The sequence below is a fragment of the Antedon bifida genome, chromosome 8 (assembly GCF_963402885.1).
Source record: "Antedon bifida chromosome 8, ecAntBifi1.1, whole genome shotgun sequence".
Lineage (NCBI taxonomy): Eukaryota > Metazoa > Echinodermata > Crinoidea > Comatulida > Antedonidae > Antedon > Antedon bifida.
In genome coordinates, this window is record NC_136233.1 from 18,618,863 (window position 1) to 18,637,713 (window position 18,851).

Below are 18,851 nucleotides of genomic sequence, written 5' to 3' on the forward strand. Positions count from 1 at the left end.
ATTGAATGACGTAAACACCTTGCATTCTTGAAATGGACAGTAGGTCTATTTATTACCGATTTCGTTAGTATACATCACATATAATTTAACACATATGGACATGGATTTTTTGTTGACAATTTTCTGTCGCATTATGGCAAAAGGAAAAAATACTGATTAATTGGAATGTTGTTTTATACTAGCTATTTAACAGGTATATCGTTTCTTGTTTGCATACATATATACACGGCATTCACACTTAAGCTCCTGTCTACACTATAAAACTTTATGTGACAAAATAATATGATGTGCCCATATATGTACATGATGATGTCATATCACTACCATATTTAAGCATATCACTACCATATTTAAGCATATCACTACTGTATTTGGGCACAACACCTTTTTTTTTGGTCAAACTATTTTGATATTGTAGACAGAGCTTTAGAGGCTCTAATCAAGGTAATCTAACAACAGGAACAGGACACTGAGCTCGCCTTGCCAAGATAGGAACTCGTATCGAGTAATTTTTAATTATGTATTTAATTTAGACAGAGATAATGTACAGCTGCAAATGGCAATGGTATAATACCTGAAACTTGTAAATAAGTACCGAATGAATTTAGAACACTATTTTAGCCGACATCTTCATCTCTACATTGTCATTATAAATATAAGCGTTTCTTAATATGTTTTTCTGAAGTTTTACCAGCAATTAATCCCTATATGGCTGTAAGCTCCAAAGGGATCAGTCTATTGTTTTGTTACAACGTGCCATTTGTTACTACAGTATATCTACATTTACAATTATGTTAACTATAAGCCTGTCCATGGCTAAATTACTCAGGTTAAGTTGGTTCAATGAACTGAGTGATGTGTAGGAACCAACTTACCCAAAAAAATAACTAAGTCTGAATGGGCCCTATGTAATGCCATTTCATCTATTATTTTGCACTCTATTTTTAAACCAAATATTCATTTTTGCAATGATACCTGATGAAATTTGACCAATTAGATCACACATCTCATTATTACTCTCTTAACATCCCTTCTTCCGTCACAGTTAATAGTAGCATGCTTTTACCTAATATAATCATGATTTAAAATTCTAATTTTAATTTTAAATTGCTCTATCTAAATTCATACAAGCACAACTATTTTCCATAGGGAATAATTTGGTCAGTTATGTAAGCTAATAACTTAATTGCTTTGAACATTATTTATTAAATGAAAACTAGTTACATACGGTACAAACAATGTATGTTACTGCATTTACACTATATTTTTGTATGTAATACTCTTTTGCACTTTTAAACTTTTACACAATAACATCATACTATTTTGTTTTAAAATGTCTTGATATGGGTTATATTATTTAAGTTGCAAAATGCATACTAATTAAACACCAACAGGTCAAAAAGGAAGACAAAAAGATTATTTCAACTACTAAACAAATATGGGCATAATGGTTTTAAAATTAACATAATAATTTTTCAAACATAAAGGGATTTTCCCAACAAATTCACTTTGTTGGGCAAATCCCTAGGCTATAAAAATTAATATCAATAGCTTCTACAAACAGGAAATAAACAGTAACACTCTTATGAAATCATTATGTAACTTAAAGGTAAATGAAATTAAATATGTGTACATAGCACCATGTCAAATAAAAATTATCCAAAATCAATACAAATTTAATAATTTAACTTTTTTTTAAATTAAAGTGTAAACAAATATAAAACAAAGTATAAAAACTGTCCATATTTTCAGGGTCTACAAATCAACTAAATTCACACATTTCTGAAACAAAAGACAGTGCTGTTTTGTTAAATAATGGAAAATCGTATATAAAGAAATGGACAGCATCGTCTTATTTGAAACAGACACGTGCGAATGCAGCTTGAGGATGCACCAATCAATATTTGAAATGTTTCTATTAAAGATGTATTGTCCCCCTGAAATTTTTTTTTTTTAATTTTTTGCCATTTTAATGTCACATAATAATTATCCACTTTGACCAAAAATTGGATCGAAAAAAAATGTATTTACCTGAAAAAACTGTAATTTAAAGCAAAAAAATGGTCAAATTGGCTGCCAGCCAATGATTTTTGGTGAAATTTAACCATTTATTTTGTCATTTTATAAGAGAAAACATTATTTTTTTTCATTTTTTTTCTACGGAAGTGATTAACTTTATTAAAACTACAAAATAACATATTCAAAGTCTGATTTAATTAATCTTCATTTTTCATGTTTTTGGGGGAGAATACATCTTTAAAACATTGTCTGTGACCAGAGGGCAAAGGTAATTTTCTTGATTTCTCAGAATAATCTACTATGTTCCTGGATAAACACTGCGCCCTTACAAAATCAAAGCTTTTACTTTACATTTATATTAAGTTGTTTACTTACATGGTCCGATATAACCTCACTGAAAGCGATGTACCAAATTACTGGAAACTCTCACTTTGCAAAATTAAAAGCTTCTAAATTTCTTACGATTTCACGTAAATATTTGACATCACATTCCTATGGTATAAGAACGACCATTGATATTGTGGATTGGCGTAATGACCGGGTCGGTGACGCACCACTCGTACCAGACATTACGTGTCGTGACATTACGCCAGAAATGAACTTGTAACTTACAATCCTTGTGTACATCTATTGGTTCCTGCAAAAACAAGATGGTGGAGTCGGATGAGATTATACCTGTATTGCATGTATTTACCAGTTATTATCATGGATGACAAACTATAGTTTCAGGAGGCCTGGGTAAAAAATTATCTTAAATTGGTTTGGATTATACTGGAAATATAATTGGATTATAGAAAAAAATATTATATATTATTTCTTTACTAACATAGTAATAATTGGTCAACAATATTATTAATTAATTTTAGAACATACTGTACCTTAATTGGAAAGAATATTGGAAACCAGCTAAACATTCCATCTGAATAGGTAGACGGTTCGGTGCCTAACGGAATAATACAGTATTTAAAAAAATTGATATGATAAACCCAAGATTTAATATAAGAATGTGTTGGTTGATCATAGCTTTTAAATTTGCCACAGAGCTACTGTCATTCATACAGTGGTACATTACTCACAATTCATTTAAAATTCTTTTTAAATTACAAACAAGATCAAAATACATAGCATAAAAATAGAATGATTAAACTTACTAAGTTTAATATCTCCATACAACACTGTGTCAAAATAGCCAGCAAATCCGTGCAACACAGCACTTTCACTTATATCAAAATCTATACTCTTATATCGTTTATTATCTTTCATATCCTTTCGTGGATGACAAAAGGTGAACACGGGAACAGCGTCAGCAAGCACATTCACATTGTGTAGCCGTACCACATACGGTGTCTCAAAATGAGCCTAGAAATATCAAGCTTGTTATAAATATATTTTACAGTATAGTTTAAACTGTTATAACTGGTAGAGTACATTTATTTAACTGATGGATTCTTTAATTTGTATGCACCAGTTTTATATATATTCATCACTTTGATCATTTTTTTTTTATTCCTGCTATATAAATAAAAGTTGCAAAGTACTAGTAAGACACATGTAAAGATAACTTACATCTTGCGGTTTATCCCGTTCCTTGCAGAGTCGCACCTCATTGTACAGTTTGTGTGACATAACTGGACTGAGATATGACGTGTAGTTACATGGAATACTAATTGCATTATCTAAAAAGCAAGGATAATCTAGATCAAAAAGTGCTCTTTATATTCATATAAAAATATTGGAAATTTTCAAAATTCTAATGGCTCTTGGTCTTCTCCATTTAACTTTTGTAAACTGCTGTTGTTGTTGGTTGCAAGTTTAAATGGTATACTTCTGAGATAAGATTCTGTCTTGCTGTTTCCACTTTTTGTGTGTAAATCTTTGTTTTTGGTCTCAAACCTTTGAGGTAAATGCTATCTTACATTTATCTTTTGTAAGTCTTTTTTTGTTTGTAAGGTTCAATGCTGAGTATCCACCCCATTTTCATATTGCTCTATTTTTCTTTTTTCTTCTCATGACTCAATGCTTTCTTTCATTTACTTACCTTTAAGGAATTTCTGTGCTCCATCTAGGCATTCTGGTGATAATTCATTGTCACCAAATGAGCCTAGCAATTCACTAACTATGATATCTGCCTTCTCTGGTGCCTCCCACTCTCTCATGTCCTGGAACACCACAGTCACATGATCTGCCCACATTTCATCTTGAAGAGCCTGCAATCTAAATTACCAAAGTGAAAAATGAAATGACAAAAGCATTATATATCAAAAAAATGTAATTCAAAAGGTTAGAAAATATGGTTCAAAAAGTCCATAAAAAATGGAATCTTTCAGTTTACACAGGTTATTGTATATATATTGTCACCAGTCACCTCTCTCAATAGCAGACTCTCTGAAAACTGGAAACTCTCCCAAAACCAGACTTTTCTTGAGGTTCAAAATGTCCCAAATTCATTTTTACCATTTAAAAACACATTCCAAAAAACATACTTCCAGAAAACCAGACAAATTAGGCCAGCTATTGTCCGGTTTTGGGAGAGTAGACTGTATTACTAATACAGTCTACTCTGTGACCCATTGTAATATGTAAGCCTACTATAAAAGAATAAGTTTATTCTTTTACCAAAGATATATTTTTGATTGCCAACATTCACTTACGTAACAACAGCATTTGGATTCTTTTCAACAGCATATACTTTGATTTTACGTTGAGCTTGCTCAGCAGCTCGCAGTGAAGCCGACACTAGAGGGCCTCTTCCTGCTCCTAGCACCATCACAACCCTTTAAATTATTATATATATTATTTAAAATACATAGAAAAAATAGACTACTTTATTTGAATTAACATAACATTTTGTATTCTTTAAAATGGGTCGCCTTTTGAATTATATTCGTTTGTTTTGTTTATTTATTCGACCAGCATAAAATCAATACAATATAAATATATAAAAAAAAGATGAAACATGTTGGGCAGGGGCAGCTTATGCAAAGTACTTTTCAACTCATGAGTATATATATATTTGATGAGGTACTCTATGTTTAGTTTTCCAAGACTATTATGGACAGCTCACACTTGTGGAAAAAGGGATAACTCACGATACAGTGGTGTCTTTTTCTTCAGGCGGTACTCGATCTAAAAGAGCTGTGTACACAGCCTTTTGATACTGTGTATACTTCACTGGGTCTTTCTCAAATATCTCATACGTTTGTGATTCAAGGTTATCTGATAAAGGCTAAATTAAAACAAAGTTAATTAAACCATCTGACAGACAGGCCATCTCAAAAAGTTCAAGTAATAAAACTGGATTGTATTTAACATACTGTACAGATATTGACTGCATAGAGGTGTTCTAATACACCGAAAAAAGCAGTCAATATCTGTTATTACATAGCCTAGGTCTACATGTCTAGTTCATCTCCATCCATAGATTTAGAAATTCAAATTCGATTTATTAAGTCATAAGTCACATAATATTTACATTCATGATCAACATGGAACTAACAACTGATCAAGCAATATAAAATACAAAAAGACCTAATGACAATATTATGTGTGTATCGTATTGCTTGTGTTCTTCTGCCAAGTATGTATGAATGACTTAATAAATCGAATCTGAATGTAAATATTATGTGTGTATTGTTTTGCTTGTGTTAATTAAGGAATACAGTCGTTCGAACACCTTTAGCATACACTGTGCACGTATGTGTATCCCAACTTAGATTCGTATCTATCCAAACCCCTAAATATTTATGAGATAGATCCATAGATTTAGAAATTAATTGGGGCCTTGGACTACATCTACTTTAGGCTGCCTGAGTTTCACACACAGTCTGTTTACTAGCGCTGTAGGGATCTAATGATGACGTCATCGACCAGTTATCATTTATAACCGACCGATTGGTTCGTTGTTATATTATTTTGATATTATATTACCACAGAAGAAGATACCATCAGTACTTGATAGAGTTGTACAACAAAGTCAACTTACTAGATGCAACTTCATTGGAGCCTGCTTCAACAGAAATTTATAATTCCCAGCAATGTTTTAACTGTATATATGAACTATTTTATAAGTTGTTTTGTGACTGTGCAATTTGGTAGTGGTCACTCTCGTACTGTACATTTAAAAGTAACACATCCAAATGCCAACTTTAAGTCAATGGCTACCAGATGTCTCTATGAGACGGTTATTTGAACCAGTACCAGAGTTCTCTTACCTGTAGCGGGCATTGCAAGTAGTCTTCATAACCCTTAGCAAATGCATCAACACCTGTGAGTGGAGGCATCTGGGAACGCAGGTGTTCAAGATATTGGTAATAAGCTTTGATACCTTTGTCTGGATGTCGATTGGTTCCAGTCACCATCACCTGCACTTCCAACTTAAAGAATCTAAAACATAAATTCAATAAACATGTCTGTTAAAGACTGGTGGTTGTGATACTTTATCAGTATGTTTTGTTCCAGGCATAACTACCAATAACACCTTGAATATAGGTTACAGATTGGTGTATCTGATGTGATGATGCAACCATATTCCTCGTTTCTTCTAAATGAGAAATCACTTTTTGAACTTTTGGAGTTCAGAGATGCTAGTTAATTCAACATAAAACAAGGAAAACAAATGTTAAAACTGACCTTAGCACAACATTTTGGTGTGCTTTGGACAAGACTGGGTAGCCCTTCTTGTTTGTCAGGAATATGTTAGTGGAGAGAATTGCACATTTGATTGGTTCTCCGTACCATCGTTCTAGAACGGATGATGGAGGCAGATCAACAGACACTTCAAGAGCTGCAATTAAAGTTTCCGTATATTAAATACAAGTCAGGGTATCCATATGCTCTTTTTCTTGAAGCAGTAAAATTTCACCTACACTATGTCTTTTAAAAACTATTTTTGCATCAAGCTTCCAGTATTTTATTTAATTAATTTTTTACCTTGTCTAAGATAGTTTTTTTTAAAGTGTTTTTTACCACCCATAGAGCTTGCTTTTGAACAGAACACCCTTTGTGTAAGCTTGGTAGATTTTATAGTCATGTTTTGAGAAGATGTTAAAGCAGACAAAAGGCCCTCTCTACACTTAACGCTTTCTTATTCTTACTCACCAACTGCTATGCGTTTATGGTGGTTACAGACACGTCTAAGTCGGTTCCACCAGCTCCATGTATCGTACATAGGGGATGGTTTGTCAAAGTCGTGGCTAGGTGGCGCTTCATTCTCAATGATGTCTTGACGAGTTGTTGCTGGAGCTATCATAGGTACACGTATCCATATCTTAATTAAACACAATCAAAATATAATCAATTCATTAAAGGGTTTATATCTACTGTGTTTTTTAAGGGTATATTTATTTGCATATGTACACCACTACGGTAATTACTAATAGAAAAAGGTATACTTCATTTTATGATGTGCAATAATATGCAAAGATAGTGCCTATCTGTAGTACTTTCAATGATTCACCTTCTGTTGGTCATTTACATAATTTACCACCTGCATTGATTATAAAGCATAAAGCGTCTACAGTATTTTATTTATTGGCATTTGTTTTTCTTTTCTGTTTTTTTTGTTGTATTTTGTGTATTGTATCTGTTCTGAGGGTCCCAAATGATCAGCAATTGCTGGATGGATCGCCCTCATTAAACATGGCTCAAATAAAAATAAATAAAATGCAGGTGTATAATCAATATGTATCACCAAATGATTATTACCTGATGGTTATTTGCGTGTACACCACCTGCATTGAAGGTGCATAAATCTGTACTCACCTAGAGTGAGTCACTACATGATGATCATTGCATATAATTCACACCACCTACACTGAGTTTAAAGAATAGCCACTTGTGCTACAGACAATGCAGTTATACAATTCCATGCAATGATAACTACCTGATCTGTAGCACCATACCTGATGGTTATTGTGTCCAAGCAAATGACTGTATAGACACCGTCCAAGGTTGGTACAGTTGAAACTGGTGAGAGTAATAAGAACTGCTGGCATTGTCAGATGAGCGGCATATGTAAGCTCTTGCTTTAATGCTTGTTCTGAGTTCTTGCGGATTGTTTCATCATGCGAGTCTGGCTGAAGCCATGGCGAGATCTTTCCAACTATTACTGAGCTCCAATCTGCAATAAAGAAAAGACAATTTTCCTGGATAGGATTTTACATAAAGTGGTGGATGACATTTTACTTTCTGGGACCTTTTTGTTTGTTAATCTAAAATGGTTAGGATTGTTTTCTTGCACACCTTGGCTTGACAACAACAGGTCTGACCGTGTGAATGCTCCTGGTCTGTCTTTTGGTTTTCCTTCCAGAAACTCTCGTTTAAAACGCTGGTGAACAATTGGTACTGCTATAAAGTCAAATCTGTAAATCGAAAAAGTCACACAATAAATGAACGATTTCAAATTGGGCAGAAAATTCAAAACAGTGCAATGTATTTTCTTGGTATGATAAAAACTAAAGCTTGATAGGGCTAAACCTTACATTTGGTGGTTTTACTTTTAGGACCGCTACTGCTAGTTAGAGAGCAGGAGTCGAGAGTACAAAATAATATTTTGTTTATAATTTATAGGTCTAAATATTGATGAAAAGTGAGAGATTTGTAGGACAGGTATTGGGATCCGGACACCGTAGACGGAAGAAGGATTTTGAGATCACGTAAATTAGCCTTAAGCTAGGCCTAGCCTAGGACCTAACTAGTAGCTAAGCATACGGTTTAACATTAGAGCCTACAGCGAAAAAGGGTGCGGTGGTGCTGCATCCATCAACAGTCAGCGTCACGGTTGTAGGAAGACACGCGGCCTAAGTTTTTAACCAACTTTAAATGATACTATTCAGCGTACTATTATACGGATTTAGCATTGTAGAGACACGTTCAACATACCCAGCTGCGGCTGCAATTTGTGTAGAGCTAGATATATCAGGCACACAACTTAAATCCCTACCACACGAAACACGCTCACTTCTTGCCATGTTGAACAAAAAAACACCGGCCGTCGTCTGATCTTTTCACACATGCTCTCGAGTCTCGCGAAAACTTGAAAAAATGAATGAGTGGTTTGCACTAAAACTTGAACACTTGCGGCCCAAAACGGTCATAATACATAAACATCCCTTTTAATTTGTTCCTTTACGTAGTGTCAAATTATCACTATACGAATTCAATGAGATACCAACTGGGGGACTAGCTCAAATGGTAGAGCGCTCGCTTAGCATGTGAGAGGTACCGGGATCAATGCCCGGGTCTTCCAATAATTATTTTACCGTATATTATAGCATTCAAATTTAAATAATTTCGATTTTTAAAATTAGTATTACTGTAAATTCAGTTCTGATTTTTTTAAAATAATTTTCTGCTGTGTGTATGACGAAAATTGTTTTTCATCCATTTATGAATCCACTCCATACAATCCCAGTTAATTTTGTCATTCATCACGTTAACACTTGTTATTCGACTGGGGATGTTATGATGTCAAGTGGTAGAGCGCTCGCTTAGCATGTAAGAGGTACCGGAGTCAATGCCCGGATCTTCAAAATTATTTTTTTTTGTTTAGTTAGGTATATTAATATATTCTAACATTCAAATTTAAATAATTTTGATTTTTTTAAATATTACCGTGTATATTCCTAATGTGGAAAGACGTAGCCGAAATTGTTTTTCATTATCAACTCACTCTATACAATATGTCAGTTTATCAAATCACATGTAATTATATCTGTCAACTGGGGGACTAGCTCAAATGGTAGAGCGCTCGCTTAGCATGTGAGAGGTACCGGGATCAATGCCCGGGTCTTCCAATTATTTTTTTATTTATAGGTATATATTAATATATTCTAACATTTAAATTTAAATAATTTCGATTTTTTAAAATATCATCGTTTATTATTCATAATGTGTAAAAGACGTAATTACGAACCCACATGCAACAGTTCATTGTGAGCTAATCACATTAGACCTACATGGAATTAGATCTATCGGCTGGGGGACTAGCTCAAATGGTAGAGCGCTCGCTTAGCATGTGAGAGGTACCGGGATCAATGCCCGGGTCTTCCAATTATTTTTTTATTTATAGGTATATATTAATATATTCTAAAATTTAAATTTAAATAATTTTGATTTTTTTAAAATATTACCGTGTATATTCCTAATGTGGAAAGACGTAGCCGAAATTGTTTTTCATTATCAACTCACTCCATACAATATTAAGTTCATCAAATCACATGGAATTATATCTGTCGACTGGGGGACTAGCTCAAATGGTAGAGCGCTCGCTTTGCATGTGAGAGGTACCGGGATCAATGCCCGGGTCTTCCAATTATTTTTTTTTATTTACGGTATAATTATAACATAACAAAATAGGCTAATTTCGATTTTTAAAAATATTATCGTGTATTCCGAATACTGAAAGACGTAGCGTTAGGCCTGACGAAATTGTTTTTAATTACGAACTCACTCCATACAAAAGTTCATTGTGAGCTCATCACATTAGACCTACATGGAAAAAGATCTTCCGACTGGGGGACTAGCTCAAATGGTAGAGCGCTCGCTTAGCATGTGAGAGGTACCGGGATCAATGCCCGGGTCTTCCAATTATTTTTTTATTTATAGGTATATATTAATATATTCTAACATTTAAATTTAAATAATTTTGATTTTTTTTAAATATTACCGTGTATATTGCTAATGTGGAAAGACGTAGCCGAAATTGTTTTTCATTATCAACTCACTCCATACAATATTCAGTTCATCAAATCACATGGAATTATATCTGTCGACTGGGGGACTAGCTCAAATGGTAGAGCGCTCGCTTTGCATGTGAGAGGTACCGGGATCAATGCCCGGGTCTTCCAATTATTTTTTTTTATTTACGGTATAATTATAACATAACAAAATAGGCTAATTTCGATTTTTAAAAATATTATCGTGTATTCCTAATATTGAAAGACGAAACGAAATTGTTTTTAATTACGAACTCACTCCATACAAAAGTTCATTGTGAGCTCATCACATTAGACCTACATGGAAAAAGATCTTCCGACTGGGGGACTAGCTCAAATGGTAGAGCGCTCGCTTAGCATGTGAGAGGTACCGGGATCAATGCCCGGGTCTTCCAATTAATTTTTTATTTACGGTATATTATAACATTCAAACTACTTCGCTACTACAATAATTTGGATTGTTAAAAATATCATCTTGTATTATTTCTGGTGTGGAATAACGAAATTGTTTATCATTATGCATTGAAGCAACTCCATATTATACATGTAGGTATAATTGTCAGTTAAGTGTCATCACGTTACATGGACTATTAGATCTGTCGACTGGCGGACTTGCTCAATGGTAGAGTGCTCGCTTAGCATCGAAATGTATAGGATAATTATTGTTCATATTCATAGGAAACAAAATAAAGGTATAATGTCATTTTATACAATATTATCTCAGTCTATTGTCAAATCATCATGTTGTAATGAGAACCGTGTCTTCAAATACCTTTTGTGTGTGACGGTGTACAGCCAATATGTGTTTGGAAAATTACTGTATTGAATACAGTAATCTTTAAAAATATTCTATTTATTTCTGCGTGTGGAAAGAAAGCAACAAAATTCATAATTATTTCCACTCTCATTACATAGTACATGAAAAGAACTCATCGTCATTCTAATCATATTATTGATTACTGTGTACTTTTCACGTCACACACCAACCCCCGAAAAATATAGTCGTATCCACTAGCAATTGTCATTATATCAGCAAAGTCTACTCTGTGAGTTTGAATAATATAAAATAATCAGTGTACTAAACCATTTCACAAAAAAATCCACTTTTATTTACACACAATTGTTATGCAATCCTCAATAGATCATTAAGTCGGCACTGACATTATCAGACAATAAAGCAGCAGCAGTACACTAATCCCATGGAGTACTCCATGACTAATCCCAAGCAACCAAAGTATACACATAATCCCATTCAAATAAATGTGAATTAAGGTCACTGCTAATTCAACTTTTTCTTCTTGTATAATAAAAGTTATATAAGCTGGCACGCTAATCCACTTCTTACGTGACGTTTAACAGCGTCATTCAGTTTTCATTTATTATTATTGGATTCTTCAACATAAATGTCATAAAAAACTATCTAAGAAAACTATCTTCCTGTGACGTCATAAAGGTAAGTTATGATTGTTTGTATATAGTTTTTATATCACGAATGTTTAATGTAAATAAAGAACAGTGCTTTCGTATGTTATTACCATCTATACTGCATTTTGAACCAGATCCTCCGTGGCAAACCTTCTCTACCGACGTATACCCTGCAGCATATAGGCTAAGTTTCTTTATATTATCCACCGATCTGTCCAGAGGATAATTACATTACATTGTGGTCGATGAGAACATTTTGTTTCTCTCCATAATTTTGCACACACAGTTACTAAATGGTATGCCTCAGAATATTATATTCAGGGCCAGTTAGAGGCCCATGTAATTGAAATATACTAGCAGTTTTTCAAAAGAGTGAAGAATCGTGACTGTAATTAGAATAAAATTTTTAAAATGTCATTAAACCGATTAGCCACATAGTTTGTTGATGATTTATTAATAATATTAATGAAAAGTAGGTATATACAATGTCTGTTGAGCATGACATTTAATAATGTAAGGATATGGTCTGGGCTTACAGTGATAACGGTGAACCGGCTCGATATGTCTCATTTTAACACACATAGTTTTCTATACATTTCCTATCGTGGCATTTCTTTGGTTGGCCTACAATGTTACCAAGTTTAAAACTAGTTTGGTGACTTAGAATATATTATTTGACAATATTTGCACTATTAGCTGCCCATATCTCTCCCAGCCAGACGTTCTGCGAAACGCCATGATAAACCGTTGACATATATGTAAATTAGCAGGTGCTCAAACCTGTCTTTGTTATTCACCAAAACAACAATTCGTGTCAGTAAACACAGTTTAGTGTCGCTAAATTCTTCATTTGGTTCTTTTGTGTAGCCCAAGTAGGCCCTATCAGAACAGAACAGCAGAACAACACTTAGAACGACAAGAGCAGTACACAGTATGCATTTGGTTTTGTTTTGTTATTCTTATTTTGAATAGATTCAATAGATTGCGAAAAGTAGAAAGCAATCCGTCTAAATGGTGAGTGATAACAGAAATGGAGAAAATGAACCAATGCTACGAAAAAATGGTAAGAATAGCATGTTTTTATTAACTTTTTTTATTATAAAACATTATGAGCAAGTACTTAGATATAATTAGGCCCTTAGATGGGCGTTTGACCAACCATAACTCAATGCATTGCTCACGGATTGTATGCGATTAAAAATAAAGGATTTTCTAAGTTGAATCCTCGTAAAACCAGATTGATAGTAAACCTCGTAATAAACGTTTTCTATTCAATATTTTGTTGTAAGCAGATTTGTATGGTATGGCATTGGAATTCTGTAGTCCTATCATATTATAAATGGATTCGTCCAATTAATAAAAATAATTGTTACTGTCTAATTTCAACAGATTCACCACCTCGACTTCCGATACGTTATGTTATTATATTTATGTGTTTTATGACGAACGTTTTAAACTCGGTTATGCGAATGAATTGGAACATCATAATTTTGTCTATGGTACGCCAAACAGACCAGACAATACTTCAGCCTGAAAATAAAGTAGGTTGTATTATTCACTATAATATGTTACTGCAAAAAGTCAAATAAACCAATCATATATATATATATTGAGAGTTAGTAAAAAAAAAAAAAAAAAAAAGAAAACAAACACAAGTTCAAGACATTATAAGAACTATCAAATTAAGTAAGTGGAAGTGGGCTGGACATATCAGTAGGAGAAGAGACAATAGATGGACTTCGCTAATGACATCATGGAGACCGATGAATGGGAGTAGAAATAGAGGAAGACAAAGAATGAGATGGCGAGATGAAATAGACAAGTATTGGGGTACAGTGCAGTGGCGGGGAGCAGCTAGAGATCGTGCACTGTGGCAGAAACATGCTGATGCTTTCGTCCAGCAGTGGACTGACAACGGCTGATGATGATGAAAACATGTTTTAATAGTATCAGAAAGCTATTCCTCATGGTGGCCACAGTTACAAGTTAAAAGAAGGAGTCTTTTATCAGAAACGTATCGAGTTCCTATAGCCAGCCAGCGTATCGAGTTCCTATAGCTACCCTATACGGTACCCTAACTAAATTCATCACATTCAATGTTTTTCTTTATATATGTTAGATAGGCCCATCAAACATAATTAATTTCATTTTTGATACATTGGCTGTTGTTTATTTTACAGGCTGAAATATTTGACTGGAACATTGAAACTCAGCAACTCATTTTAGGTGTATTTTATTACGGGTTTGCTGCATCGCCTATATTCGGAGGATGGTTGGTTGGACGATATGGAGGGTTCAGAGTTTTATTGGCTGGCGTAAGCTTATCGTCTCTAATGATGCTATTGACACAGCTTACGGCGAGATTAAATCTTGTACTTTTGATGATAAATAGAATACTTGATGGTATTGGTCAGGTAATTACAAACAGTTTCTTCTTTAAAGTTCCCCTCGCCTTACTAAAATTTCTTTATAATCAAAAATGGTTACATTTATTCAAGCGATGGTCTGTCATTCTGTTGCAAAAGGAATGTCAAATATTACCATACTGTTGGGTAAAACGATGAATATAAATAATTTTCATTTTAATATTTCATTTTGTTTTCAGGGAATTGTGTATCCGTCAATATTTGGAATCATTGTGAATTGGTCACAGTTAAATGAACGTAGTACATTTATATCAATTACAACATCAGGTTTGTTTCGATTACAGTATGTTATAAACAATAAGATGATGAATTAATAATGGTAGGCCTACGTTTTTTACTTGCATAGAAATCAGTTAAGTGAATTATATACTAAATGGCATACTCAACATTAATATCAGGTGACAATATCTTAAAACAGTTGACAATTATTAAAAAATATACAAAATTACGACTGAATTTTTTTTCATTGTTAAGGGCTGAGTATTGGAGCAGTTTTAACTGGTTATGTGTCTACATGGCTTGGGGAATCGTCGATTTTTGGTGGATGGCCATCAACATTTTATGTATACGGTAAGAAAATTATTTGTACTTTTTTGTCAAGGCTAATTGTAAGAAAGAAAACAAGAGAAAACACTGAGTGGAGCTGTACTGGCTTGGTTGTTAAACATGCTTGCCTTCCAATCCCAAATCCCGGTACCTGGTACCTGGTGCTAGGGTTGTAACTCACGACTCATTCAACTCCACTCCCTAAGCCTCAAATGAGCACTATACATTTTAGAATAGTAGTTTATCCATCCTGAAATTGGCTAGTTGGTCGCTGTTCAATGCGTATGAAATTAAAATATATATTGTAAAAATGTAGTAAAGAAATCAACTTAAATAAACTGCAAACATGTGTTTTTAAAGGAATGTGCGGTGCAATATGGTGCATGACATGGTATTTTATAGGATCGAGTAGAGCAGCCAACCATCCCTGGATATCCGACTATGAAAGAAATTTAATATTACAATGGCAACCAGAAGAAGTGAAGGTAAAATCTGTTCTCTGATTTTTATTGATTTCTACTATACTCAGGAAGCAGGAGCTAAGTAGCTTACATTTTTATTGAAATAATAATATGTGACTATTAATTATGCAGAATTATCCAGTACCTTGGAAGAAAATATTTACGTCAGCGCCTGTCTTGTCACTGTGTCTCTGCAATTTCGGCTATGAATACGGATATTTCCTGTTGTACTCCGATATTCCCACGTTTTTTCAAACGATTTTGGGATTTGACACAAAAATGGTAATTATAAGGTTTATGACGAAACCGTTGATTTGAAAGTTCTAATTTTTATATGAATTTAACTCAAAATAAATTCAAGATTATCTATCTACCAGTTCTAAAAATGATCTTGTCCCTTCCCGAAGGCTTGGAAACTAAATCTTTTTATTTATTAGGCCTATAAGATTTGGAATGCTAATGATAGGTGGATGTTCCCGTTAGTTTTTTTTAATTATTATCGACACGTTATCAGAAAAGAACAAATATAAATGTATTTTTTTTACACTTAGAACGTGAGAAGATATGTGTTTTTTTTTACTATTGTCCGGGTTTTAATTGTTTTCTGTTATAATTTTGTATTGAATATGTCACCCAGAAATAAAAGAAATTTAAAAAAATCATTAAAAATAAAATGAAATTAACAGATTATTATTGAAGCTAATTAACAATACAAATACCTGATTTTAATACAGAGTGGTCTGCTTACTGTTGCTCCGAATGTTGCTTTTTCAATTGTTATAATATTTGGAGGAATTATTATGGACAAAATAATTTCTAGTGGACGAATAAGCATTTTATCTACTCGGAAGTTATATATTTGTGTTGGTAAGTTCATAATAGTATATTGCATTGCTCGGTTAGTTAACTCCTTTAGTAGCATCATGTTGCAAGAACGAGGCGTAACTGATTATGATGATCTTATTAAAGATTGTCCCCTGAAAAAAATAATAAAAGTATTTACCTGAAAAAAAAAAGTAATTTAAACCAGAAAATAGTAAAACTGACCGCCAGTCTGTGCAGTTTTTGGTTGAACTTAACCATTTATTTTGTCTTTTTATAAGTTAAAAAATGTTTTCCCTACGGAAGTGATTACATTTATTAAAACTACAAAATAAACTATTCAAAGTAGTCTGATTTAGTTAATCTTCATTTTTCATGTTTTTCGGAAACACTAGGCCTACCCTTAACTTTTATTTTCGTTTTTTCCAGGTTTTGGATTGTCATCAATTTTACTCGTTTTAATCGGTTACGTTGCAAATGACGTCATGCTTTCTGTAGTTTTAACAACATTGGTGTTTGGGGTATATGGACTTGGTCCTCCTGCAATTGGTTCAAATACAATGGACATAGCACCAAACCACGCCGGCTTGTTAATTGGGATTATTTACGCCGTTACAACGACTACTGGTTTCATTGCTCCAGCCGTGGTTGGTCTTTTTACACACACACATGTAAGATAACAAAAACGTCTTTTCAGTTTTAAATATTTTACGGTGCATTTTGTTTAATTTGATAACCGTACATTATTTGTGGCGTCTGCTACCACTTATCAGAGATCTCCTTTGGAGTTGGTTACCGCTATTCAGAGAAGATGCATATTAGGCCACGTCAGATCAGATTACCCCGTGTCTGGGACCAGCTACCCAGACCATTGACAGATGCTGTAGTCCTAAAGCCCATCAGCCTTCATTAGAAAAGTTCGCATTCATTTTGATTCGCTTTAACTGCATTTTATGTCTTTTATGTGTAAACTGACTTGAGGGTTGAGTCAACCGGCTCAGCTGCAGTGATTAAGTTCACTTAGGTTGACCCTGGTCTCCCCAATTTCATTTTTGTTTTGTTATGTATACACTGGAATAGACCGATTAAATAATGAAATGAAATGAAAACGGGAAATATTTTCCCTTGAAATATTTTCCCTTGAAATATGACGAGGCAGATGTTTTAACATTCATCGTTGGTTATGAAAGTTAAGATTTATCTTTGCATTCATATTTCTATCATTCGATATTACCTAATTCATTCATCATTTCATTAATATCTATGTATATTTTTTTGTTTTCACTTAGAATACAATTTATCAGTGGAGAATAATCTTCTGTATAGTTCCCGGTGTGCAGATATTTGGGGTAGTTGCTTTTATGATCTTTGGCAGCGGTGAAGTACAAGACTGGGCGACAAATTGTAACGACGAAGATACAGAATCCATAGATGATGATGATCCTGCATAAAACATAGGCTTTAGGTTTTAAAGCCTAATTATTAATTTGAAATTAATATATCTCACGCTGTGTAGCGTACGAGTGAGATATTTCAGTATAGGCCTATGTTGCACTTCTTAAAATATAATAGCCTGCCTTAAGATTTATCAGGCTATGGGCTATCCATTTGAAGTGTGGTTTATATAAACATTCATAAAACACCGGGCAAGACGAAGGCTTATGACACAGTACAACAATATTTAGTTTTTATTTTCAAATTTTATTGTAACGTGTATTTGAAATGACGTCATATAATGACACTCAAGGTTGTGTATGCCTAGCCTACTCAACTATCTTGAAGTACATGTACTGTTAAAAACAGTGATTTAGGCTATAATAGATATTATTTCAATTCCTACGTTAATATAGATACTCCTATTTTATGTGTATAGATATCAATAAAGATTTTGTTATTTTTTACGAATTTTGCATTTTTAACGAAAACATGAATGATTCCACGGAACTTTTGAGTTATAAAACTATAGTGAGACATTTACATTTAGGCCTACTCTAGGTGTTGTTTTCTGTTCTGATGATGAGAATATAGTTTCTCGAAACATGTCACATTTTAAGGCAGTTTGCCTATTCATTAAATGTCTCACTATAATAATTTTAACGAAAACAAATAGCAATTCGGCCACGGGTAGGCCTACGGTTAGAAGCAACGCTAGGCCTAAATGTATTTTTTTATTCAGTACGTAGGCCTACGTGTTTCGGGGTGCGGGTGCGGTTACGGTATCGCAATTTTCTTTTTGAAACTCCGTCGTGTGGTTTTTTTAAGAAACCGTACCTAATCTCAGTTCATTATTCCATGTATAGGACTAGGCCAGTATTTGGTCGAGGAATTATTTGTTGTGTAGGCCTATGCATGTTCCTTTGTTCCCATAGGTCTTCGAGACTATACGATTCATTGTATATCATCACATATTGTTTTCCAGTGTGTTATCTTAATTTTTT

At 33.6% G+C, this 18,851-nt stretch overlaps 2 protein-coding genes across 2 annotated transcripts; one reads left to right on the forward strand and one right to left on the reverse strand.

The window, feature by feature from the left end:
* Positions 1–24: 24 nt before the first annotated feature.
* On the reverse strand, positions 25–9,018 carry LOC144850082 (protein arginine N-methyltransferase 5-like). Its single transcript, XM_078707273.1, has 13 exons — positions 8,899–9,018; positions 8,260–8,378; positions 7,920–8,137; positions 7,117–7,285; positions 6,649–6,802; positions 6,231–6,402; positions 5,109–5,245; positions 4,671–4,793; positions 4,058–4,233; positions 3,586–3,695; positions 3,171–3,378; positions 2,898–2,962; positions 25–2,656 (listed from the first exon to the last, which is right to left on the reverse strand). Exons 1-13 carry the CDS (start codon positions 8,985–8,987, stop codon positions 2,504–2,506), a joined length of 1,893 nt encoding a protein of 630 aa, XP_078563399.1. The 5' UTR covers positions 8,988–9,018; the 3' UTR covers positions 25–2,503.
* A 3,938-nt stretch (positions 9,019–12,956) lies between these two features.
* On the forward strand, positions 12,957–18,318 carry LOC144850034 (vesicular glutamate transporter 3-like). The gene is made up of 10 exons (XM_078707196.1): positions 12,957–13,221; positions 13,548–13,699; positions 14,339–14,572; positions 14,764–14,851; positions 15,059–15,154; positions 15,491–15,615; positions 15,724–15,873; positions 16,326–16,458; positions 16,843–17,084; positions 17,703–18,318. Exons 1-10 carry the CDS (start codon positions 13,170–13,172, stop codon positions 17,862–17,864), a joined length of 1,434 nt encoding a protein of 477 aa, XP_078563322.1. The 5' UTR covers positions 12,957–13,169; the 3' UTR covers positions 17,865–18,318.
* Positions 18,319–18,851: the final 533 nt, after the last annotated feature.